Source organism: Bidens hawaiensis, unplaced genomic scaffold (genome assembly GCF_021521415.1).
Source record: "Bidens hawaiensis isolate Kalapana, Puna unplaced genomic scaffold, B.hawaiensis_p1.1 tig00010168_1, whole genome shotgun sequence".
In the NCBI taxonomy this organism is placed as follows: domain Eukaryota; kingdom Viridiplantae; phylum Streptophyta; class Magnoliopsida; order Asterales; family Asteraceae; genus Bidens; species Bidens hawaiensis.
In genome coordinates this window covers 667637-692577 of record NW_027491771.1, presented here as the reverse complement: position 1 = coordinate 692577, position 24941 = coordinate 667637, and the positions used below count along the sequence as shown (strand labels likewise).

Sequence of the window (24941 nt, the reverse complement as noted above, 5' to 3'; positions counted from 1 at the left end):
TTAAATTAAAAAGTTAATCTCACCAAATATTTGATATGAAAATCCTATAAAATAAGGATATACTAAAATTAACCCAATTTTTTTAAAATATCATTTATAATTAAAAAATAATTTTATAGTAAAAAAATAAACCGGTCAAGGGTCTCACCAAACCCAGATAGCTTTTAAACTGTGTTATAACATCTCATTTATTTGTGAAATCCTTTCATTATCAACTCTAAGTATATTATTAGAAACGAATAATGGTAAACAACCTCCGTAATACGGGGGGTAAAAGCTTGTTTGTTTATATTTAACATCTAAGTCCGAAAATCAAACAACCTGATTCGAAAAAACTGAAACCAAAAAAAAAAAAAAACCTAATAACGTCTCTAAAATACACATCTCAGTTCTCAAATAAAAACTAAAATAAATAGCATATATGGAAAGCTTTTTTTATGCCAGAAAGAAATTGAAAACCATGAGCATTTTGCCTAATTAACTAATGCATTTTATGTAAAATAAACTAAACAATCGATATCATATATATAATAATTAATTTTTAATACTTCATATTCTATAAAGTTCTGAGTGTCTCAATATGTATTTCCATAGCCCCCACTATAAGACCAAAGTCTTAAATATAGTCACAATAACAAAAAGTTGATGGAAGCAGTTTCTTCAATAGCTCCGTCACCGGCGGTGGCTCTTAAACCGTCACCATTCCATACGCCGATACCGTACCTCTTCGGTGGTCTTGCTGCCATGATGGGTCTCATAGGTTTTGCTCTATTGGTTCTTGCATGCTCTTACTGGAATCTCTCTGGCTACTTGGATGAAGATAATATTAATAATAATGGAGATGTTGAGTCCGGTCACGTAAACAGTGATGGCATATCACCAGCTGAAGATAATAATAATAATAATAATAATAATAATAATAATAATAATAGTAATAATAGTAATAATAATCGGGTGGAGTTGTGTGATGTGCATGAAAAGTGTTTGGTGATAATGGCTGGAGAAGATAAACCTACGTTTTTGGCTACGGCTAGTTCTAGCAGGACGACGTCGTTTGGTAGTAGCAGCTGGCGGAGTAATGTAACGCTGGGGACGGAGAGTGGTTCGTTGTCATCGGAGGTGGAAATGGTGGAGGAGATGAGAAGGTGAGTGTTTGGAACAAGTATTAAGTTGTGTTGTATGCTTCTAATTGTGAAATATGATTATACATGAAGAATTTAAATTACTCTATTCTATGAATTTTGTGTCTTTTATATATAACTATAGTTTTTATATTTGTTAAAAACATATTATTGTTCCGAAGAATAAATTTTTTACTTAAATCATGTGACTGAAATTTTGCTTTTAGAAAAAAGAACTGTCATCGATATTTTTCCTAAATTGAAAAAGTTATATTCATCATTTCATCTTTTGGTATGTATGATTATATGCAATTATTTAGGGTCCAAAAGTGGTCAAGTTGTGCAAGTTATTCATGAAAAGATGTGTGTAGGAAAGCACTCATGATATTTATATCCACTCACGATATTTATATCATATGTTTTTTTTAACGAGGGACGAATTCTTTAAGCGTGCTAGTAGCTAAATTCATTATATCGGGATATATTCGTCTTTTGATTTGGGCTGGGAAAACCCTCACATAAGGCCAACACTAGTGAACATTTGCCCAAGGCATTATCGCACCGTGAGATAAATCCCGTTCAGTTCTTAATTCATCTGGTAAGCATCACACCACCATCACCTTGTGTCACCGAAACTAAATGACGAGGGGCAGGAATTAAACCTAAGTTACGTTTAACATCTGGTCTCTTTCTTGCCACTCCAATACATGATATTTATGTGTTTATGAGCATGAATTAAAATATGTATTCTAGTATAAAAAGAAAATAATGTTGTTTTTAATAAAATTTATATCATAATTTGCATAAATTCTAAAACAACTATATTAATGTTATAGAAATTCCTAGTTAGAGTTTCATTAATGTGGCTAATAGCATTCAAGCCATCATGATTGTTTATAATAACATTAATTGTCATTCCGGTCAAAGCTAAGTTGTAAAGGCTTTGTCTTTAGGAATAAAGATTAAAATATAAAATTTGGCCTTTCAAAAAAAATAATTTTATTTAATAAACTTTGGTAGTTTGGTACTAACTTAAACCAATCATTGGGTATGTTTTCCTTTTTCGACTTCTTAAAAGATAGCTATATAATTTGGCCAAAGAAATACAAGTTTTGTGCATGGGAGACCCACCGTCGTTCATCACCTTTGTCCACAAATCCGACCTACACGGCAAGGACAATTTGAGTAACTCCAACATATACACATCATAAAACCAACTATGGTTTTTTAAGTTTTTTCTTTATTATAAAATTCCAAATATAATGCCACGCGTTTTACTGATACACAAAATCAGATGTTACACGGTCACATTTTACAAAATTGATAATTTCTTTTCACAAGTTACAGATCTTGTTTTATCGTTGAAATAGGGATGTGCAAATTCGATGCCGATATTTCTCGAATTTTTACCTTTAAATACCGGTACTGGTACAAAAAATTTATGATTTTCAAGACCGGGATTTTCGATATCGGTATCGGTTGGTTACAATACGATCTCATCCCTAGTTTGAAATGCGTAAGATTTTGGTCTTTATCACTAATAGATGGTATAAATGGTCCCTTTTTTTCTTTCTCTTATTTTTTAATTAACACTTTTATTATTTTAAAGTATTTGTAATTATGAGTTCTTTTATGAAAAATGGAATGATTAATATTCAATTTTTATGTCAAAAGTGCTTAGTATAAAACGTACAAATTAAATGATCTTTAGAGTGAATAATTAAATATTGACAAAACAGTTGAGATTAAAATCTAACCTAATCCCACTATTCCTTTGATACATACAATGCAACGACAAATAGAGATGAATATGTAGAGGATATGATACTAATATCGTTTATTCTAATTTGACGCTTGATTAGATACTTTAACAGTAAAGATAAAAGTATATAAAAATATTAATTAATTAAAAATAAGAAAGAAAATATAATGTTTTTTTTGTAATTATAAAGATGGAGATAAAGATACTGCTGAGAATGCTCGTACTTGGTGGATATTTGTTACTTAATACTCATCGGGTTTCTAGGTATCGTATATACCCGTTTATGGTTAAAAAAATAGCTATTTGGATGCTGATTACCCAAAATCTGATTTTAAACTGACTTATAAAACCTGACTTGAAATATATGATAATGCGCTACTTACAATTTTATATTTTATACTTTTAATAATTTCAAATTTCTAACAGCTTTAGCTTATGATTTTTTATATTATCAATATTATTATAAAATATGTTGATATTTTAAGTTTCAATTCAAGTAATATTTTTAGATAACTTCAAGCGTATATCATTTACCCGTCTCAAATATCGAAGTTTTTTTTTTATTAAACTAGTCTCATGACGTGCAGTCCCAAGCATGATTACCATAGTCTGGCATATTTGTTTAAGGTTTTGTTGTTATGTTCGGTTTCATTTGTCATCCTTAGATGGTTTTAGTACCGTATTTCATACTTCGATCCTCAATTTTTTAAGCCTATATGTTTACTTGTTAAAAAAAATAAAAAAAAATTGGGGTGATGTTAAATATTTAGATTTATTATAGTTTTTGATCTGCGCTGATGTCTTTTTCTTTTTCGTAAGATCCCCCCCCCCCCACCCCACCCCACCCGCCAACCCCAAAGTTATAGCGATCAAGTATCATTATGCAATCATGCAAACACACGACTACATATTTGTTATGGTTTCTATGTTGTTTTTAGAATATGCATTATGAGTCAAGTTATTCTACAAAGAGAATAAAAGACAAGAAGGATGAGAATGATCTGTGGCCATACAAAAAACTTTTTAAAAAAATAATAAAAAATTAATTAAAAAATCATAACTCAAAATTTAATAAAAACGAAAAAAGGAAAAACACAAAAATGTTTCCACCGTCTTTCTCGTTCTAAAAAAAAGAAGAAAAAGACACAATGCTAAGGCTAAAAGATTATTGCGTCTTTTTATTTATCATTGTGTTTTGCATTTATTTTCGTCATTAATTATGTATTTTTTTCTTTGACATTGTGTCTTTTTTTCTTGATATTATATATGTTATATTACTCATAATTGTATTATATTTTATTCGACATTGTGTTATATTTTGCGATCTATTGTGTCTTTTTTTTCTTGATATTGTGTTATATTACTTATCATTGTATTATATTTTGTTCGACATTGTGTTATATTTTGCGATCTATTGTGTATTTTTTTATTATTATTTTGTTATTGGTCTATTTTTGTTATTGTGTCTTTTTTACAGCCTTGTCTTTTCATCTTTTTTATTTGTGGAACGAGAATGACGGAGCAAACATTTCATTTTTTTTATCTTTTTTGTTTATTTATTTCTTGAGTAATGATTTTTTTTATTATTTTTTTAGGTTTTCTTTTTGCGGTAAATTCTTTTCACACTTCTCCTTTTTGTATTCTTTTGTATTTAATTTTTCCCATAAATTAAAGGATTAAATTATCTGGCTGGCTGCAATACTTTTTATATATTGTACGTATTTTTTCTGATAAAGTGATAATGAAAATATAGTAAGACGTAAAAAGTATATGCTTATGATGTCATATAAACTAGAAATTGTCAAACACTACCTTTAAATATATATCATTATCCTTTGGAATTCATAAACTTTTAGGATATTTAAATTTAAAGTTGCATGATAACTACAGAAAGCATTTTAAGTGGAGTGGTTTATAAAGGCTTTATAAAATGAAGACTTCTCAAAGAGCCATTTCTGTTTTCAGATTTTTACATTTTTTAAGCTTCTCTTTCAAAAAAAATATATTTTTTTTTGAATTAAAATAACTATTTTGTAGTTTTGATCATTTACTTGTTAATTGATACGTGTCATGTCATTTTATGAAGAGTTTTGATGGTTCATTGCACCTGTAACCCCTATATATAAGTGAATTGTTTGGCCTGATTTTAGATATGGATCCTTACAACTTCTTGTGCGAATTTCACATAAATCCCCTACTCGTTCTTGCAACATTTGTCTTATCCAATTAAATATTTTGGAATACCATCAAAATAACTTTTATATGAAAGTAATTCATGATTCAAAGGTAATCCAGGAAAACTTCAATCCAAAACACAAAGTAGGCACACATTTACTAAATAGCCAATTAATAAATACATCAATAAAAAATACATGATTTATGTTATTTGTTTTGGTTTTTGCATGCCAATTACATGTATAAGAGAAAAAATATGTTGGTTAAAGAATAATACAACTGCAAAAAATGCTAAAAAGTTGCATAAAAACATAAGTCTAATTGTCGAACAGGCTGCATTCGATCGACCACAACCAAGGGGTATCGGCCGGCCATTGGAAACAACCCGAGCATATGAAAACAACATGTTTAGAAACTGGAACTATTAAGCATAGTCTCTGGTTTCATTCGTGCCATTTTAAAATTATTTTTGGGATGTAAACTTTCCATAATATACAATTAATGTACAAAACAACTCTTATTAGTTTACAAACATATCCTTCAAGAATTACTGGACTCTCCTTTAACCAAGATCGACTGAAATGGCACTCGTTTAATGTCTAAAAACGTCGAATACTCATTATTCATGGGTTGTTTCCATGGTTCACCATCCATCTGCATGAAACACTCTCTCCATGTGCCACCTCTTAACTCAAACCGAATTGCAGCCGCCTGAGCAACCATAAAACAACATAAACCACAACGTTATTCAAACAAAAAGAACACGCAATCTTTACCTGCGCAATGTGTTTTGCTGATATTAATTCGGCCATAACAAATGACGCATGCCATCCTTGTTTTAATCCAAATATTTCCAAGAGACCGTCGTCTGAATTAGCCTCGACAAAACCTTTCTGTATCCAAAAGACATTTCAAACACTAAGTTATCATCATTTCGAGTATGCGAGTTTGGTTAAAAATACGTTACCTTTTCTAAATATTCTGGCTTCAAGTTACCCCATGGGTTTCTTCCGCTTGCATAGTTAGGAAGATTCAACGCGACTATAGACCTAATACTGCAAGATACACGTTTTAAACCGAATATATTAATATACTATATAATCTAGATAATATAACAATTAACAAACAGTACTTTTAAACTTATTAGAAACATGAAATTATTACAAATGTGGATTTGTTATGTATATACGAATCTCGAATCCGAACGAGTAATTTCATATACAAGTGTGAAAACCTTCTAATATGCATCCTTAATTAATTACCTTGCTGGAAGAGTAACCAGCTCCCATTTTGTGCTATTTAACTTTTTAATATGCATCCTTAATATGTTCTTTAGTCCCCTGCAAGAGTCAACACATTTAGGCAATTTCTAAGGTAAGTTTGGTTACTTTATAACATAGTTAAAACATAAAAGAACAAATTTTAACCTCAAACTTGGATCATTCATACAAGGTGTAAAAAACCATCCTTGTTTGCAGCAGTATCCAGAGTAAATTATCTGTGGCAAAATCCCGATACATCGATCAAGCTCTCTTTATATCCTTAAAGTGTTATAAAAACATGTGTTCATAACAACATGTGTCTGCATAATTAGCGTACGTAAATTTGCAAGAAACTCGACCTTGTTTGCAATGCGACCTTGCGCAAGATGAGGTTTCTCATTGCGTAGTTGATGGAAACCATAAGCCACTTGGGCATCCATTCCTGTACACATAACACTTCATAATAAGATCATATACATGTAACATATTATCAAAGTTCAAGAATCTTGAAAGTGGTTCACCTATGCTAAAATAATTGTAGAAAACTCCTTGGTAACAAGAAACTTCCTTAGGCAATTGCCCTTCGATATCTAAATCCTGCAAAAAATCACATTAATATTCAACTATATATTAAAAGTATTTGATGTATCATATATGCATACGTAGAACTCGAACCTGATCAAGGACAACCTCTTCGGTATGCTTCAATGCATGAGGGGTATCTAATTCTGCACCGGCTGGCATTGATATCACAAAGTCCCAACTACAAACAACTGTAATTAGAGCTGAAAACTAGGCCTGTAAACGAACCGAACGAACACAAACAAGGGCATCTTCATGTTCGTTCATTTAACTTTAAACGATTATGAACACGAACACTTAATCGAAGAAATATTTGTGTTCATGTTCGTTTATTTAAAAAATGAACATGTTCATGTTCATTTATGTTCGTTTGTCTAAAATCTAAACAAACAGTTCACTAACAAAAACAAACATAGCTGAACAAAAACACACGAACGTAAATGAACATATATGAACAAACGTAACTGAACACAAACAAACATAAACAAACGTAAATGAACACAAACCAATAATATGCAACTATTAACTAGGTGACTCATACAAATAATAAACAATTATTTTCTAGTTAATATGTAAACGGATATAAATAAACAAACATAAACGAACATAAACACAAACAAATTTTTGTTCATGTTCGTTCGTTTATTAAATAAACAAACATAAACGGCTCGTTTACTACCCTAAACCGAATACAACAACTTACCTATCGAGGCGCGCAAGTGGAGCATTAATAGCACGGTCAAGTATCCGCTTTACGGCTGCTTTCCACTTAATAGAAAACGAACCGCCCTGAAAATACAAGTTTCCCATCAAGAACTGTAATAAAGTATTTACAAACAACAAACTAAAATGAATACAAACTGAAAACACTAGATTACCCAACCGAAACTTCGGGATAAGTCGTTTCCTGTACCGAGAGGTATGATCGCAGTCGGTGGAACAGGGTCTCGACCGTGCTCGTGAAGCTCCCCTAGGCATCCAAGGACCCAACCCACAGTACCATCACCTCCTGCAACCTATTTGGAATAAAACAAACTAATATCTTTATTAATATTCATTACATTTGTATAGATTAAGTTGATTTATTTAACAGTATGCATAATCACATACTATAATTCTTAATCTTTCGCGGGTTTCTTTGGCACAACAGTCTCCATGATCAACAAAGCTTTCAATGCAAGCTAACCCATATTGAACAAATTCATGAGGTTTGATATTGTGAAGGTCAAACACCTGCCCATAAGTAATAACAAAACCTTAAATCTTTCATTAAACTCATGATTAACGTTTGAGAAACTATTATTAACTTGGGCTGTAAAAGAACCGAACCAGACGAGAGTACGAGACCTTGTTAGTGTTCGTCCGGTAAGCTTTTGTTGGACAAACGGACGGTTCACGAAAACTTTACCAAACGTGTTCGTTCGTTAAGGAGTTGAGTTTGTTCATGTTCGCCCGTGTTAGTTCATTAATTTTGTAAACAGACACTAATGAACGTTCAATGAACGCATTACTAATGTTCACGAACACGACGGAACGGAAGCGGCCTCCTTTCGTGTTCGTTTGTTAAGCTTACTGAGTGAAATTCTTTGTGTTCATTCGGTTATTAAATGGAAGAACATAAACAAGCTTCACAATAGCGCGTGTTTGTTTGTTAAGGAATTGAGTTTGTTCGTGTTCGCCTGTGTAAGTTCATTAATTTTGTAAACGGACAAAAAGGGACATCAACGAACGGTCAACGAACACATTGCCGAATGTTCACAAACACAACGGAACGGAAGCCGCCTCCTTTCGTGTTCATTCGTTAAGCTTACTGAGCGAAATTCTTTGTTCATAATCGTTCAGTTATTAAATGGAAGAACATAAACGAAACTTCACAGTAGCGCGTGTTCGTTCATTAAGGAATTGAGTTTGTTCGTGTTCGCCTGTTTTCTTTCATTGATTTTGTAAACGGTCAAACGGACACCAATGGACACTTAAAGACACAAACAAACATTAGCGAACACAAATGAACGTAACCAGACGAACCTAAACGAACACATTGCCGAACATTCACAAACACAACTGAACAGACACAGCCTCTGCTCGTGTTCCAAAATTTATTTTTTCATGTTCGTTCAATTACTAAATGGACACACATAAACAAACTTCTCACCTAACAGTAATTGAACGTTCGGTTCGTTTAAAGCGCTATTACTATCAACTAACAAACAAACAAAAACCTGTTCATCACCCATGAATTTTTGCAACCTAGATTGGAGCTCCGACCCATGTCGGCCACCACTTTTCGCATTAACAAAAACAACCAACGGCGATTCGGGTGCAACAACAAGATTTGCATCATCATAATGGTGTTTTCCTGCTTCGATATCTTTAGCAGCCATGGCATCACGCATGGCAAACCGTAAATACTCCGGCATTGTTATCTTTCGCCTCAATTCGTCTTTCGGAATACGCACTCCCTTCAACGAGCATCCTTTGATTGATTCGATCACCGACGATTTGCTTTTAGTCATCGAGGCCTCCGACCCCGATAATGATTCCATTCTTTTTGGATTATTGGATTCAGGCTTTTAATATTTTGTTGCATGAATATGAAATGTTGACAGTTTTAAACGTATCATTGTGTAGAAATGATTATTATTATTATTATTATTATTATTATTATTATTATTATTATTATTATTATTATTATTATTGCATGCAGCACCCTGCTTGCGGTGCACGGCTGCATGCATATAATGTATATACGTGTGAACCCTCGGGTGGACAAAAGTGAAATTCAATAATTTTTTACGTTATATTACTAATCTTGTGAAAATAACGTTAAAAGTGGCGGAAGGTTAATCAGGCATCATGTGGTGGTGTTGATAGCCGAAAGACAAGGGCACATGAACCAATCGGCCGGTGTCCCAATGATTGAGTGTTATGTGTCTTTGTGCCCAAGGCTTGATGCAAAACTACTATCGAGCCCGGGGTCTCACCGGAAGCAGCCTCTCTATTCCTACGGAGTAGAGGTAAGGCTGCTTACATCTTACCCTTCTCAGACTCTACCATAGCTTTGCTATTGGTGATATATACTAAGTACGATGATGATGATGATTATTGCATGCGGACGATTTGAAATCTACGTTAGGTTTCTAGAGACAAAAGTTTTTTAGAATTATGAAGAAAAAGTTTTGCAGTATAATTCAAAAACAAAGCAATGTTAATTGAAAATATGCATCGTTTGAATAAAGTGACAGATCTAGTATTTTTCGTAAAATTTTTAGTAAGAGAGAGCAGACACGGATAAAAAAAAGTTTACATTAATCTTAACCAGACATAATCGGTTTATTAGTTTCCATTAATGGTTTTTTTAGCCTAATATTATATATGGAGAAAGTAAATATGGGGCTGTTAAACATCTGACCTTTATCTGAAACATGCCAGGTCGATGATCGAACCAATTGCAACATCTAACATCGAAATTGACCTGTAGATTTAAGTCGTTAAACCTTTTTTTATTAATTATACATTAGTTTTTATCCTGTTTTGCAAAAGAAAAAAAACTATTTAAATTTTATTTGATCTGAAACGCCTGAATTTCATTGTTGTAATAAACCAAAGAAACCAGAGAGACTTTTTATATTATTGAATGAGGATATAATCATTAATGTTCAATACATAAAATATATATATATAAGAATATAACTACCATAACTACCATATACACATAATGTATATATGATTTTATAACACTCCCCCTCAGATATACATTACCGTTCATTATACACTATTAACAACATGCTTCAGGATGATGTTAATTAGATACTTCAGGACCTATGAATAAACTGACACTTCTGGATCAGTTATGTTGCCTCGTTAAAAACCTTACTAAGAAAACCTAATAGGACAAAACTTAGTCAACAAAAAGAGTACAGCGTGTATAGTGCTCCCCCTCAATTTAACTAATGTCTTTCAATCTTCGAAGTCTGATCATTTGTGATAACTTCTCGAAACTGCTTCTAGGTAAAGATTTTGTGAATAAGTCAACTAGATTTTCACTTGACTTGATCTGACGAACTTCAATTTCCCCTTCTTTTTGCAAGTCATATGTTGAGAAGAACTTTGGTGAGATGTGCTTTGTTCTGTCACCTTTGATGTAACCTTCTTTGATTTGAGCTATACAAGCAGCATTGTCTTCATAGATAACCGTCGGCTCTTTCTTGATTTGTTCTAATCCGCATGCTTCTTGTATGTGATTAATCATTTACCTTAATCATATGCATTCTCGACCGGCTTCATAGTGCTATCAGTTCCGCATGATTTGAAGATGTTGCTATAAGTGTTTGCTTAGTTCACTTCCATGAAATTGCGGTGCCACAATAAGTAAATACGTAACCTTTTTGAGATCTTGCTTTATGTGGATCGCGAATGCAATATCAGGTCGCGAATTCTTTGTAAGATACATAAGGGCACCGATTGCGCTTAAGTATGGTACTTCTGGACCAGGTGCTTCTTTTCTCTCTTCCTGAGGGTGGTATAGATCTTTATGTGAATCTAGCGGTCGATGAACCATAGATACGCTAAATGGATGGCCTTTTAATCATATTGAAATGAACTAATATCTTCTGGATGTAGTTTGACTGGTGGACGAATGTGCCATTGCACAGATGCTCGAACTGCAGACCGATGCATAATTTTGTCAAGCCAAGATCTTCCATTTCAAATTCTTTCTTTAATAATTAGGCCGCTTTCTCTATCTATTCAGGAGATCCTATTATGTTGATATCATCAACATAAACTGCTATTGTGGTAAACTTTGAGTATGAAATTTTTATAAAGACACATGGACTGATTACATCAGCCCATAAAACATTGGGTTGGGTCATAAATGTATATGTTTATAACACTCTCCCCCTCATACATTTATATTATACACTATCAACATTACACTACTGGATAATGTTGGCTCGGTTCTTCTGGACCGATATTAACTAATACTGCAGGATTAGTTATGTTGCCTTTGCAAGTGTTGGATCATTGACCTTTATAAGTGAAAGCGTATTGGAATTATAGCCGAGCTCAGTGCAAGTCTGATGGGTATCCTGCATAAACATAATATGGGACTCTGTATTTTATTTATGGAACAAATCCATGTCTCGAGTCTTATCATTTAATACGCTTAATGATGCTGTCTCGTTAAAAACCTTGCTAGGAAAACCCGGTGGGACAAAACCATAGCTAGGGGGGGGGGGAAATCGTGCATCGCGTATTGTACATAACAAACAACATGCTTCAGTGTGACAATCGTCAATTTCAGGTTAACTCCGTTAACTCAACTCCGTTAATTTAAACTTAAAGATCACTGAATCTATAACGCACACCTCATTACATTTAAACTAGGGTTTAAATGACGCTTGACACTTACTACATGTGTAGTCTTTCGGGAATTGCACCGAAACGCAAACGAGTTGACGCAAACAATTGGTGAATAAACGAAAAACGTCAAAACAATAATTATGTGATAATTATGTGTTAGACTTATGTGTTATGTGATAACATTGTTATAAACGTTAACTCAATGTGCTAGAACTAGTTATTTAAGCTAGAAAAGTACAAACTAGAAATTGAGGGACTAAAGTGTAACATGTTATTATTATTAATAAATATAAACCCTAACCTCTCCTTCCTCTCCCTCTTCCCAAAACCGACGGCCAGCCCCCCTTCCCCCTCCTCACGATCGGCTCACACACACACACATATCTTTTGGTTTTTGATCTTGTTTTTCACAATTGAAGCCTCCTATACCCGATTCTAGTCATCTTCTACCTTCCTCTTGCTTATTTTTGTGCTTTTGAAGGTACAATTATAAACCCTAAAATCTGGAAATTTCATATATTGTGTTCATATGATCTTTGTTTGATTTGATGATGTATTGATGATGATTTGATAACTAGAATTGATATTATTACATGTTAATTGTTGTGTCTTTGATTTTGAGGTCAAATAAAACCCTAACCATGTATGTATGGTGTAATTGATATGCATGGATGATGGTTATGGTGTCTAGAATGTTATATGAACGGATTATGGTCCATAGATAGTTAATATATTGAGTTTGGATGCAAACAGTTTCTGGCCAGATTGTGTTGCTGATGTTCAATTGACTGTAACGGGGTGTAAATGTGAAAATTGGTTAAGATTATTGATACTACAGTAAACTAGGATGAGTCTAGTTTCTAAAGAATGTAAATTTGCAATTTTTGGACGTGTAAAAGTTAACCTTTATGATTTTACAAAAACGTTGTGCAAAGCTGAGTTTTTAGACCTGCTGTTAGGTTGTTTTGTAAATGTTATATCTCATGAACTACGAGACCAATTGGGTTGGTTCCACTTCTGGAAGTTGACTTGTTTAGTTAGGAACCTAACCCAAGTGGTCTTGCATTTGTTGGATTTTTCATTTAACGGGAATTGCAAATAACTTTCTGTTGCGCATAAATTTGAGTGTTATGAGTTTGCTGTGGTAAATTGATCATTATTAGAAATATATATGGAATAAAAATACAAAAAAATATGTTCTGGAAACCTAACACATATATTCTTTTGTGATGATTTTTGGTAAATTAATTGAGATGCTATGATCAGTGGAATAGTACAATCTTTCAAGTAGAATTTCTGTCTCGGTGAAACTAGCTGCTGAATTTTGTGAAAATGCATGAAACATGATAATTGCTAGTTAATTGTTATGTTTTGACCAAATTGCCCCTGTGGGGAATACTTGCTATATAATTGTTATGTTTTGACCAAATTGCCCCTGTGGGGAATACTTGCTATATAATTGTTATGTTTTGATTAAATTGCCCATGTGGGAAATACTTGCTAAATAGTTGTCGTGTTTTGACCAAATTGCCCTTGCGGGAAATAATTGCTAGCTAATTGTTATGTGTGACCAAATTGCCCTTACGGGGAGTAATTTCTAGTGATGTACATTATTAATACATGACACTTAAATAATTGCTCACACATGTAATGTATCACGAATGTACTTGTTAAAGTCACACGCTATTCACAAACGAAACACGAAACACATTGTGTGCATAGGTATTATGTGCCGAGTCTAGAGACTCGATAATAGTTCCGACACTTAGAAAAATCTCTTTGTTGTTTTAGAACGCTGGAGAGAGTTTTTCTGTGACGCGCATCCTTTGGTGATTTATTTTGGTAATTCTTCGCAAACAGTGAGTTCACTTACCCCTCTAAACTATTTTCAAACGCTTTTCACTTGGGGAGATAACATACTCCGAAAACGCATTTAAGATTTTGTTAATATAAATTATATATCACTTGTAAAGACTAAGTGGCAAACGCAATAACTAAAGTCCTTCATTCATATCGAACCGTTTAATATTGGATAATAGCGAGTCATTGTTGAGTAGTACTACTGGGTTTGACAAACCCCACCTAACGCTAAACTCGACTGGAGGTCGAGTGGGTGTAATCTTGTCTAAACACATACCATGGTCGGGATAGACCTGGTGGCAAGGCAAATGATAAACAGTCAGCTTCGGTGTCGAACACTTAGTAATACTTGTTTTATAGGCTAGCTACCTATAGATATATAATTGACATAACACTATCTGGTAACGCAAAACGCTGAACGCTAAACGCAAAACACTGACCGCTAAACGCAAAACGCTGAACGCAAACGTAACGCTTTATTGATATAAGCTTGTGAACTCACCAACCCCGTGTTGACACTTTTAGTATGTTATTCTCAGGTAGCCGAGGCGGGCGCGCGGTATAGGATCATGCATTGCTTGAAAACGCTTTTGTTATGCAAACTATTTTAAAACTGTTATCATTGGGTTTAAGTCGTCCTGCGTGACGCAACATTTTTTTTTATGGTTTTTACGCTTCCGCATTTAAATACTCGTAAACGTTTTCATGGTTTTGAAACTTTGTTTTATGGTTTGATTATAACTAATGAATCCGATCCTGTTAGTTCACACCCCCTGACGGTAAAACTCCGTTAGTGGATTTTGAGGGTGTGACATTCAGGATGCTGTTAAATCGGTAGTTCGAGACCTATAAGATAAACTGATGCTACTGTATCAGTTATGTTGCCTCGTTAAAAACCTTACTAAGAAAACCAAATAGGAAAAACTTAGTGAAGGGAAAAATAGTACAACATGTTAAACTAAAACTATGTTTCACTAGCATATATATTGAGAAAGCAATGCTAATATCGTGATATTTATAAGATACGTTAGGGAAATGATCACGTTTAACCATGGTACTTCTGGACCAAGTACGCATTAGCCATCTTTTAGGATCCATATGTATATATACAGCGATCAACCAATCACGAGTAAGCTTAGTGAATCAACTTTGCTCGTATAAAATATGCTAACATCTTCTGGATGTAATTTGACTAACTAATATATATGCAATTACACATATACTCGAACTGCTGGTCGAGGATTAATTTTAGGTCCTTTGGAGAAGTCTAAGTAGGCTTTTCGGTTAAACGAGTTCTAGGGTTTTCTAGCTCGGTTTTAGTGAAAATGACATGTAAAAAGAGATTTTGGTTCTGGAAAAATTACAGGGGACTATGGGGATGGCAGGGGTCATCCAGGAAAAATTTGGGATTTTTCTAAGATCGTTTGGTATTTACGACATATTTAGTGTTTAAATGGTGTTTAAAAATAGATAAATAAATTTTAAATATAAAAATTAATTCTGGAAATATTTTTATAAAATTCCCCACTGTTAAAAAGTGATTGGTGCAAAATTTTAAGATCCGAGACTAAACGGATAATTATTTGTGCTAAAAAGAAGATAAAAACAAACTTTTAAAGCTTAAAACGCGTAAACCGGTAAAGTTCGCCTAAGCGAGCTGACTGGTGTATAAAAACCCTAAAAATGAACTATTTTCATATAATTGAGTTAAACAAGTAAAAATGAATCATCCGAAAATAATTCGGATGATTTGAGTAATTTTTAACCAATTTAACAGTTTCCGGTACGCCAAAGACAGAAACGGGTCCCGCGGCCAATCGGGGCGTCTAAACCGAGCTCTGAATTCACAACTTTAATTAAATTATCAGTCAACAACTATTTTCGGGTCGTGTGTGACCAAACTCATTTTTGAAACGTAAAAACGAATAACCGTGCTATGCACGCAAAACGGGAAAAACGACTAATAGTAATTTTGACTAGTGAACTCTAAACGATATCACAATCTGAGTCCGGAGAAGTGTTTATGGGTTAACATTGCCCCCGGAACGGTTACAGTACTGGGTTAACAGTGTCCCCAGATGTACCGGTTAACACGGTTAAAGTTATATTAATAGTGATTGTATAGTAACGAATTTAGGGATCGTATTACAGATCCGGATTAATAGCTCACATACTGTGTTACAGCTTGCGATAAGGTGAGTTTCACGAGCCCCTTTTTCTGAATTGTTTTTAAATATTTTCCCGGGGCGGAAAGCATGTTACTATTGAAATGTTTAAGTACATACTGAACGTATGGTTTTGCGTGTATTTGTAAATATTTGATTGTACGGGAATCGTACGGAATGGGTACAGTACTGGGTTAACAGTGTCCCCAGATGTCCCTAGAAGTGTTTCTGGGTTAACATTGCCCCCGGAATGGATACTGTACTGGGTTAACAGTGTCCCCAGATGTCCCTAGAAGTGTTTCTGGGTTAACATTGCCCCCGGAATGGGTACTGTACTGGGTTAACAGTGTCCCCAGATGTCCCTATAAGTGTTTCTGGGTTAACATTGCCCCCGGAACGGGTATAGTACTGGGTTAACAGAGGTTTCACTTGTGGGGTCAGCATAATTACATCGCTAATATATGATTATTATAATGATTTGTCACTGTTTATTTAAATTAGTGAAACTCACCAACTATTCGTAGTTGACCCGTTTTCTTTACATGCTTTTTAGGTACCACCAAACTGGAATAATTGCTACATGCTTGATGATGCGTGCTTTTTGTGAAAGAATAATGATCTTTTTGTATTAAATATGATAAAGTATTGTTGGTAAAACTTATGTGTTAACGCCTAGACGGTAACTAAATTTGGAACAATGTAATATGATATGAATTAATGTAGTGGTGTTTTCTTTATAAGCAATGCTGTTGATATCAGACATGTCTGTTGCATCCCGTTTACGTTTCCGCTGCGGTTACGGGGTGTTACAGAACTTGGTATCAGAGCCATTGGTTATAAAAAATTAGGATGTCTTTAAAAGATACCTAAAATATAACCAGTAGCTCAAGTATTATAGGATCTGAATATCAACTAATAATTTACAGTGACGAGATCTGGATGAACTTGGATGGACAAGTGAGTTATTATGGTCCGGAACATAATAACAGACATAATAACTCACTTGTCCGCACGAGGGAATTCAGGGGAAGTCACGGGGAACATTAATAGGTAAAATCGGCAACATATGTGTAAGTATATGATAATATTTTTATGTGACAAAGTTGTATAAGTATGTGTATATTAATTGTGATTTACATTATGGAAGGAACTATATGTTTGCTAACTTGTGTACAGGTAAGGATGTCGAGGTCTCGAAGCCTGTCAGTGGAAGAGGACCCGGAGGAGGCCAGTTCCGGGAACTCTAGGAGCTTACGCTTAGCATCCAGCACTGAGCCTAGTGAAACTAGCCGTAGGAGTGCTAGCTTGTCCTCCCCTACTAGGGTTGCCAGATCCCCCACCCCACCCGCACCACAGGTCACCCCTACCCCTCCCAGACCCGGTCCCCGCCTCACGGCGCGGATCAGTGTCCCTTATGTCCCACCTACCTCTACCCCACCCAGACCTACTTACCACAGGGGCGAGTCCTCCCGCCCCCAGCCTGAGCCTGTGCCTCCACCCGTGTGGGGTACCCCCAGGCTGGAGAGGGATGAGCGTCCCTCCGCCGAGGCTGCATGGCTCCGAGTGCTCACCGAGCAGGTGGTTGAGCACACCATCGCCTTGACGGTGGGGATCCAGAGGAGGAGACATTTGGCGGACTGCGTACTGGACAGCCAGTACGCGATTGGCCAGCTGAGGAGGGAGGGCGCATACTCCCAGTGGATGATTGACCGGATGGAGACACGGATTCGGGGTTTGATGGCGGTGTTGGTGGTGATGGTGGCAGTGTTGGTGTGGTTGGTATACCACCATGTTTAGTATGTTAGGGTGGTAGTAGTCAGGGTCCGCTTTTTGATACTCTGTGTAAGCAGTTAGTGGCGATGCTAACATAGAGTGAATCTTGGGTAGTTATAGTACAACCACTAGCCCATTGGGGGTCTCTTTTTTTGGGAATATCATTGTAGATACTTTTGGTGTATCATTCAAGCACTGACCCATAGCGGGTTATGTCGAAATGATGCCGATGTAGGACTGATGTATGAAAACTTAATCTATGAGCTGATGTTTGTGAAATATGTACTGATGTTTATTAATGAATGGAATGTGTGTTGTGTATCGATATTGGAATTTGTATTAAGTATGTGTATTTCTCTTAATGTTGTGTAGAATGGCACCAAAACGGTCAGCTCGAATGTCAGAAGTGGATGTGGACAGTCTGATTGCTCGTTTAGAGGCGGCGATACCGGATATAGTATCGCGCATCGCCGCCAGTATTAATAATACGACCAATCCAGCCCCTGCGAGCAATCAAACGACCACCAATAATGATGGGGAACAAAATGTTAATCCTCCTCCGAGCGGTAACCCGATTCCGAGTAATGACGCACCGCCTAGGGTGGTCGTTACAGACAGTAATGGTCCGATACCTAGTGTAGAAACGAACCGCACTGAACCGACTCCTGCAACAAAGGGATGTTCAATCAAAGATTTTATGTTGTGCAAGCCCCTAGAATTTAGTGGGACTGAGGGACCAAATGGGTTGGTTAAGTGGATTGAGAAAATAGAGTCTGTTGTGAACATCAGCAACTGCCCTGAGGATTACGTTGTTAAGTATGCTACCTGCACGTTCACGGACCATGCCTTGACATGGTGGAACACAATAGTGCAAACTCGCGGTCAGGCAGCGACAAACCGCATGACCTGGGCAGAACTCAAGGCCCTTGTACTGGAGCATTTCTGCCCGAAAAACGAACTGCAGAAATTAAAAAACGAATTGTGGAACCTGGAGATGCAGGGGGGCAGACCACTTGGATTATACGAACCGATTCAATGAGTTGTCGCGATTGGTGCCATGGTTGGTCACAGAGTCAAAGAGGGTTGAGCGTTATATATGGGGACTAACTCCAGTAGTAAGGAGTATAGTCAACGCTGGGGGACACAAGACGTTTGAGGGTGCAGTGACGCAAGCTGGTATCGTCACATACGATTTCGTGAGGAGTGGGTCACTGAAGGTGGCAGGAGAGTCTGCTGGGGGAAAGCGGGGTACGTATGACCATAGGATCCAGGAGAAGCATCAAAATAAACGTGCTAGGCCCGCTGCCCAGAACTACGCCATGACTAGTTCAGGCGGAAGGCAGGAATCGCAGAAAGGGACGTTCCCTAAGTGTGGGAAATGCGGTTACCAGCATGGTGGCGTGTGCAAGGAGGTAGTGTGCCACCGGTGTGGCAGGGTTGGGCACTACGCACTGAGATGTAGGACAAACCTGAACAATCTGAACCGACAACCGCAACCTATCCATGCGCAGCCATTTATGACCCAACCAGCCAGATAACAAAACCCACAAGGAAACCAAATGATGACCACCAGTCGTACTTGCTTTGAATGCGGCAGCACCGATCACTTCAAGAGATACTGTCCGAAACTGAACCAGGGAGGAATTGGGAGGCAAACCATGGGTCAGGCATCGTCGTCCAATCCGGCGAGAGGCCGAGCGTTTGTGATGGGGGCGAACGAAGCATGCCAGGACCCCAGCGTAGTGACAGGTACATTCCTCGTCTCTGATCATTACGCTTCTGTATTATTTGATACGGGCGCCGATAGAAGTTTTGTCTCCGTTAAGTTCCTATCGATAGCAAACCTTCCAATTAGTGAAACCATAGAACCTTATACCGTAAAAGTCGCTAACGGTAAAACCATGATAGTTAATCAGATAGTTCGGAATTGCCCTTTTATTCTGAACGATCAATCCTTCCTGATTGACTTATTGCCGGTAGAATTAGGTAGTTTTGACGTGATAGTGGGAATGGATTGGTTAGCACGTAACAAAGTGGAAATAAACTGCGAAAAGAAAATCGTCAAGATCCGGGTGTCGGATGAAGAAGAGGTGTTAGTGCAAGGGGAGAAGTCGGGCACAATGATACCATTTATATCCCACCTCAATGTGTTAAAATGTATACGCCAGGGATGTGTGGCGTATCTAGCGAGCTTGACGGCCACAGATTCTGATGAGAAACGGGTGGATGATATCCTGGTGGTACGCGAATTTCCACAAGTTTTCCCAGAAGAACTTCCTGGATTACCGCTAACCCGACAGGTCGAATTCAGGATCGATTTAATACCTCAAGCTGGCCCTGTTGCTAAAGCACCCTACCGACTTGCACCGTCCGAGATGCAAGAGTTATCCAATCAGTTGCAAGAATTGTTAGATAAAGGATTTATACGTCCTAGTTATTCCCCGTTGGGTGCACCTGTATTATTCGTGAAAAAGAAGGACGGGAGCCTTAGAATGTGCATTGATTACAGGGAGTTGAACAAGTTAACAATCAAGAATAGGTACCCTCTTCCCCGAATTGATGATCTGTTTGACCAGCTGCAAGGTGCGAGCTATTTCTCAAAAATCGATCTTAGATCGGGATACCATCAGGTTAGAATTCAGGAAGAAGATATCCCAAAAACCGCATTCCGGACTCGCTACGGCCATTACGAGTTCTTAGTTATGCCTTTCGGGCTAACAAATGCGCCGGCAGTGTTCATGGACCTCATGAATCGAGTCTGTAAACCCTACCTCGACAAATTCGTCATCGTGTTTATTGACGATATTTTGATTTTCTCGAAAAGTAAAGAAGAGCACGAGCAACACTTAAGAATAATTTTAGAGCTTCTGAATCAGGAAAAGTTGTATGCAAAATTCTCCAAGTGTAACTTCTGGTTACAAGAAGTGCAATTCCTCGGACACGTTGTAAACCATCAAGGAATACACGTTGATCCGAGTAAGATTGAAGCAATTAAGAATTGGCAAGCGCCTAAAACGCCAAAGGAAATCCGTCAATTCTTAGGCTTAGCTGGATATTATCGTCGATTCATAGAGAACTTTTCCAACATCGCCCAACCTTTAACTCTCCTGACTCAAAAGGATCGAAAGTATGAATGGGGAGAAGAGCAGGAAACAGCGTTTCAAACGTTAAAGCAAAAATTGTGCCAAGCGCCGATTTTAAGTCTCCTTGATGGAGACGATGGTTTTGTCGCGTATTGTGACGCATCGCGTAGAGGGTTAGGATGCGTGTTGATGCAGAATAATAAGGTGATAGCCTATGCTTCCCGACAGTTAAAAGTACAGGAGAAAAATTACACTACTCACGACTTAGAATTGGGAGTGGTTATTTTCGCACTTAAAATCTGGAGACATTATCTCTACGGTACGAAGTGCACCATCTTCACAGATCATAAAAGCTTGCAGCACATATTCGATCAGAAAGAACTGAATATGAGACAACGAAGATGGGTCGAGTTGTTAAGTGATTATGACTGTGACATCCGTTATCACCCTGGCAAGGCTAACGTCGTAGCCGATGCCTTGAGTAGGAAAGATCGGGTTAAGCCATTGCGAGTGCGAGCGCTGGGGATGGTAGTCCAGTCGAACCTTTCGGACCTAATTCGAGTCGCTCAACGTGAGGCGTTGAAAGAGGAACAATTGGAAAAGGAGGGACTTTACGGCAATGAGAAGAATTTCGAACAGCGCGTGGACGAAATTCTCTATTTCAAAAATCGGATTTGGATCCCGACCCTCCATGACCTTCGTGAATTAATCATGGACGAAGCGCATAGATCGAAATATTCCATACATCCGGGATCGGATAAGATGTACAAGGATGTGAAGGAGTTCTACTGGTGGCCGGGTATGAAAAAGGATACGTCGGTAAGTGTACGACTTGTGCGAGAGTTAAGGCGGAGCACCAGAAACCCTCGGGGATGTTACAACAACCGGAAATTCCCGAGTGGAAGTGGGAGCAAATCACGATGGATTTTGTGACACATCTCCCTAAGACGTCCCGAGGACATGATGCAATTTGGGTAATCGTGGATCGTTTAACCAAATCGGCACATTTTATCCCAATTAGGAATAATTATAACACTGAGAGACTTGCGCAGATTTATATAAATGAAATTGTGTCCCGTCATGGGATACCCATCTCAATCATCTCCGATCGGGATAACCATTTCACCTCCAATCTTTGGCAAGCTGTGCAAGAAGCGCTGGGAACGCGCATTAATTTAAGCACAGCCTACCACCCTCAGACCGATGGTCAGTCTGAGAGGACCATCCAAACCATGGAGGATTTGCTTCGTGCATGCGTACTGGATTTAAAAGGAAATTGGGATCAACATCTCCCACTCGTTGAATTTTCCTATAATAACAGTTACCATAGCAGTATAAAGGCAGCGCCTTACGAAGCATTGTATGGTCGGAATGCCGATCACCACTCTGTTGGACTAAAGTGGGCGACACTCAGATTATTAGATCAGACCTGGTCCAGGAAACGACCAGCAAAATCCTTGAAATTAGGAACAATCTGAAGGCCGCGCGGGATCGGCAGAAGAGTTATGCCGATACCCGTAGAAAACCGTTGTCGTTTGAGAAAGGTGATAAAGTGTATTTGAAAGTATCACCTTGGAAGGGTGTAGTCAGATTTGGAAAGGCGGGGAAGTTAGCCCCGAGGTATATTGGACCGTTCAGTATTACTGCAAAAATCGGTCCCGTAGCATACCGATTAGAACTACCCGATGAACTGAGTGCAGTTCACAACGTGTTACCGTATCGAACTTGAAAAGATGTCTGGCGGATGAGACATCGGTGTTACCTCTAGAGGGTGTCCAAATAAGTGATAAGCTCAATTTCGTAGAGGAACCCATAGAAATAGTAGACGGGAAAATCAAGCAACTTAGACACAATAAGATTTCATTGGTCAAAGTTAGATGGAATTCGCAACGAGGCCCAGAATATACATGGGAACGAAAGGACGAATTCCGGAAGAAATACCCCTATCTATTTTCTCAAAAGGAAGTAGTTGACGCGTAAAATTTCGAGGACGAAATTTCTTTTACGGGGGGGAGAATGTAACGATTCCGGCAAATTCAGGTATATCCTAGCCGGTATATATTATTTATGTGTTATTTGATAATGAATATATGAATTATAATGCGTTTATACGAGTATGTATGATTCACATTACGGATTATACTCGATTATACAGTTAATCGTATTGGAAATACAATTAACCGATTAACGGTTATTGATGCCCGAACGAATCGGGGATACATTATAGACGAGATACATAATATTTAGTGATGTTTACGAAGTGTTAAAACTTCGGGATAAGTGAATTAAAGCACAGAAAAAGAAATTTCGATTAATGGTACGTCGGTACGTTAAACGAAACCTTTAATACCAAACCAAGCAAGAGATGATCGATCAAGCCGAAAAAGATGCGCGATTATTAATAATATGATGTTCTAAGATAATAAATGTCATGGTTTAAATTTTTAAAGTTTTATAAATTGGTTTTATATAAATTTCATTTTTAAGCCGAAAAACGACCGTTTTAGCCTCGTTTTAAGCCAAATTAAACATTTAACCGAAAAACAAACTGAACCAGATTATCCAAAACATTATCCAGATTACAGAAATCTGAATATGTGGCTAAGATTGGAGGAGTGGGTCCCACCCCACCCTCCTTTATGTTCCGATCGGAATAAGGGGGTAAGACCCCTTTTCCTTATCATTTTTTTTACACCAACAAATCAACAATCTTCCTTTCCTGTCAAGATCATAAACTAAAAACCGAGTTTTGTAGCAAGAACAACGAGGTAAAGATCGAGTTATATTCGTTTTCATCTTCCTTTCTCGAGTTTTATTGCAAGAAAATGAGGTTTCAAGTGAAAAATGGTGAAAACCCGAGATGAAACCGATTCTTGCATGATCAAGTGATGTATACTGGTTATACAAGGGATCTTGGTCCAAGAAAGGAGTTAAACGAACCAACACGAATTTTTACGGTTAAATCTTTGTTTTTATATCATAACCGAAACCATGAAAGAAATGGCTTGATTGTGGGTGTAACTTGCTTGGTGTGGTGCTATTGTGCTTGTAGGTGTTGTATCTAATTGTTAGCAAAGGCTAAAAAGCGAGATCCTTGCGGTTTGAAGCTAGAAACACAAGGTAGTTCGGTTTTTGTATGATGTTTGAGATTTGGACAGATTGTGATGTGTTTAGAGTTAGGTCATGAAATTTTACAGAGGTGTTAGATATATGAAAATATGAGTTCTGTGAATTTTTGGTAATTTTTGGACAAATGATGAATATTTGGTGAATTTAATGCTTGGTTTTGGCCAAAAATGGTGAAAAATAGTTAAATATCATGAAAAATTCTGGAAAATTCCAGATAAGCTTTTTATATCATTTAAAAGTCACACACAAAATTTTAGGTTCGTTGGAGAAGTCTAATTAGGCTTTTCGGTTAAATGAGTTCTAGGGTTTTCTAGCTCGGTTTTAGTGAAAATGACATGTAAAGAGAGATTTTGGTTCTGGAAAAATTACAGGGGACTATGGGGATGGCTGGGGTCATCCAAGAAAAATTTGGGATTTTTCTAAGATCGTTTGTTATTTACGACATATTTAGTGTTTAAATGGTGTTTAAAAATAGATAAATAAATTTTAAATATAAAAATTAATTCTGGAAATATTTTTATAAAATTCCCCACTGTCAAAAAGTGATTGGTGAAAAATTTCAAGATTCGAGACTAAACGGATAATTATTTGTGCTAAAAAGAAGATAAAAACAAACTTTTAAAGCTTAAAACGCGTAAACCGGTAAAGTTCGCCTAAGCGAGCTGACC

At 36.8% G+C, this 24941-nt stretch overlaps 2 protein-coding genes across 2 annotated transcripts; one reads left to right on the top strand and one right to left on the bottom strand.

Annotated features, from left to right (window-relative positions):
• The first annotated feature begins 628 nt into the window (after positions 1-628).
• Positions 629-1164, top strand: LOC143534476 (protein GLUTAMINE DUMPER 3-like). The gene has a single exon (XM_077028953.1). The coding sequence runs from the start codon at positions 646-648 to the stop codon at positions 1147-1149; it is 504 nt and encodes a 167-aa protein (XP_076885068.1). The 5' UTR covers positions 629-645; the 3' UTR covers positions 1150-1164.
• Positions 1165-5512: 4348 nt separating this feature from the next.
• Positions 5513-9445, bottom strand: LOC143534475 (diacylglycerol kinase 4-like). Its single transcript, XM_077028952.1, has 12 exons — positions 9122-9445; positions 8013-8135; positions 7781-7918; positions 7606-7691; positions 6996-7083; positions 6842-6917; positions 6680-6762; positions 6486-6556; positions 6321-6398; positions 6026-6113; positions 5835-5951; positions 5513-5769 (listed from the first exon to the last, which is right to left on the bottom strand). Exons 1-12 carry the CDS (start codon positions 9443-9445, stop codon positions 5599-5601), a joined length of 1443 nt encoding a protein of 480 aa, XP_076885067.1. The 3' UTR covers positions 5513-5598.
• Positions 9446-24941: the final 15496 nt, after the last annotated feature.

Excerpts from the sequence above, each read along its gene's own strand:
- LOC143534476 (XM_077028953.1), top strand. The coding sequence starts at position 646 with ATGGAAGCAGTTTCTTCAATAGCTCCGTCACCGGCGGTGGCTCTTAAA.
- LOC143534475 (XM_077028952.1), bottom strand. The coding sequence starts at position 9,445 with ATGGAATCATTATCGGGGTCGGAGGCCTCGATGACTAAAAGCAAATCG. Across the intron at positions 7,919-8,012 it reads GCGAAAGATTAAGAATTATA|GTTGCAGGAGGTGATGGTAC; the intron begins GTATGTGATTAT and ends TATTCCAAATAG. Across the intron at positions 6,399-6,485 it reads ATGAATGATCCAAGTTTGAG|GGGACTAAAGAACATATTAA; the intron begins GTTAAAATTTGT and ends TGACTCTTGCAG.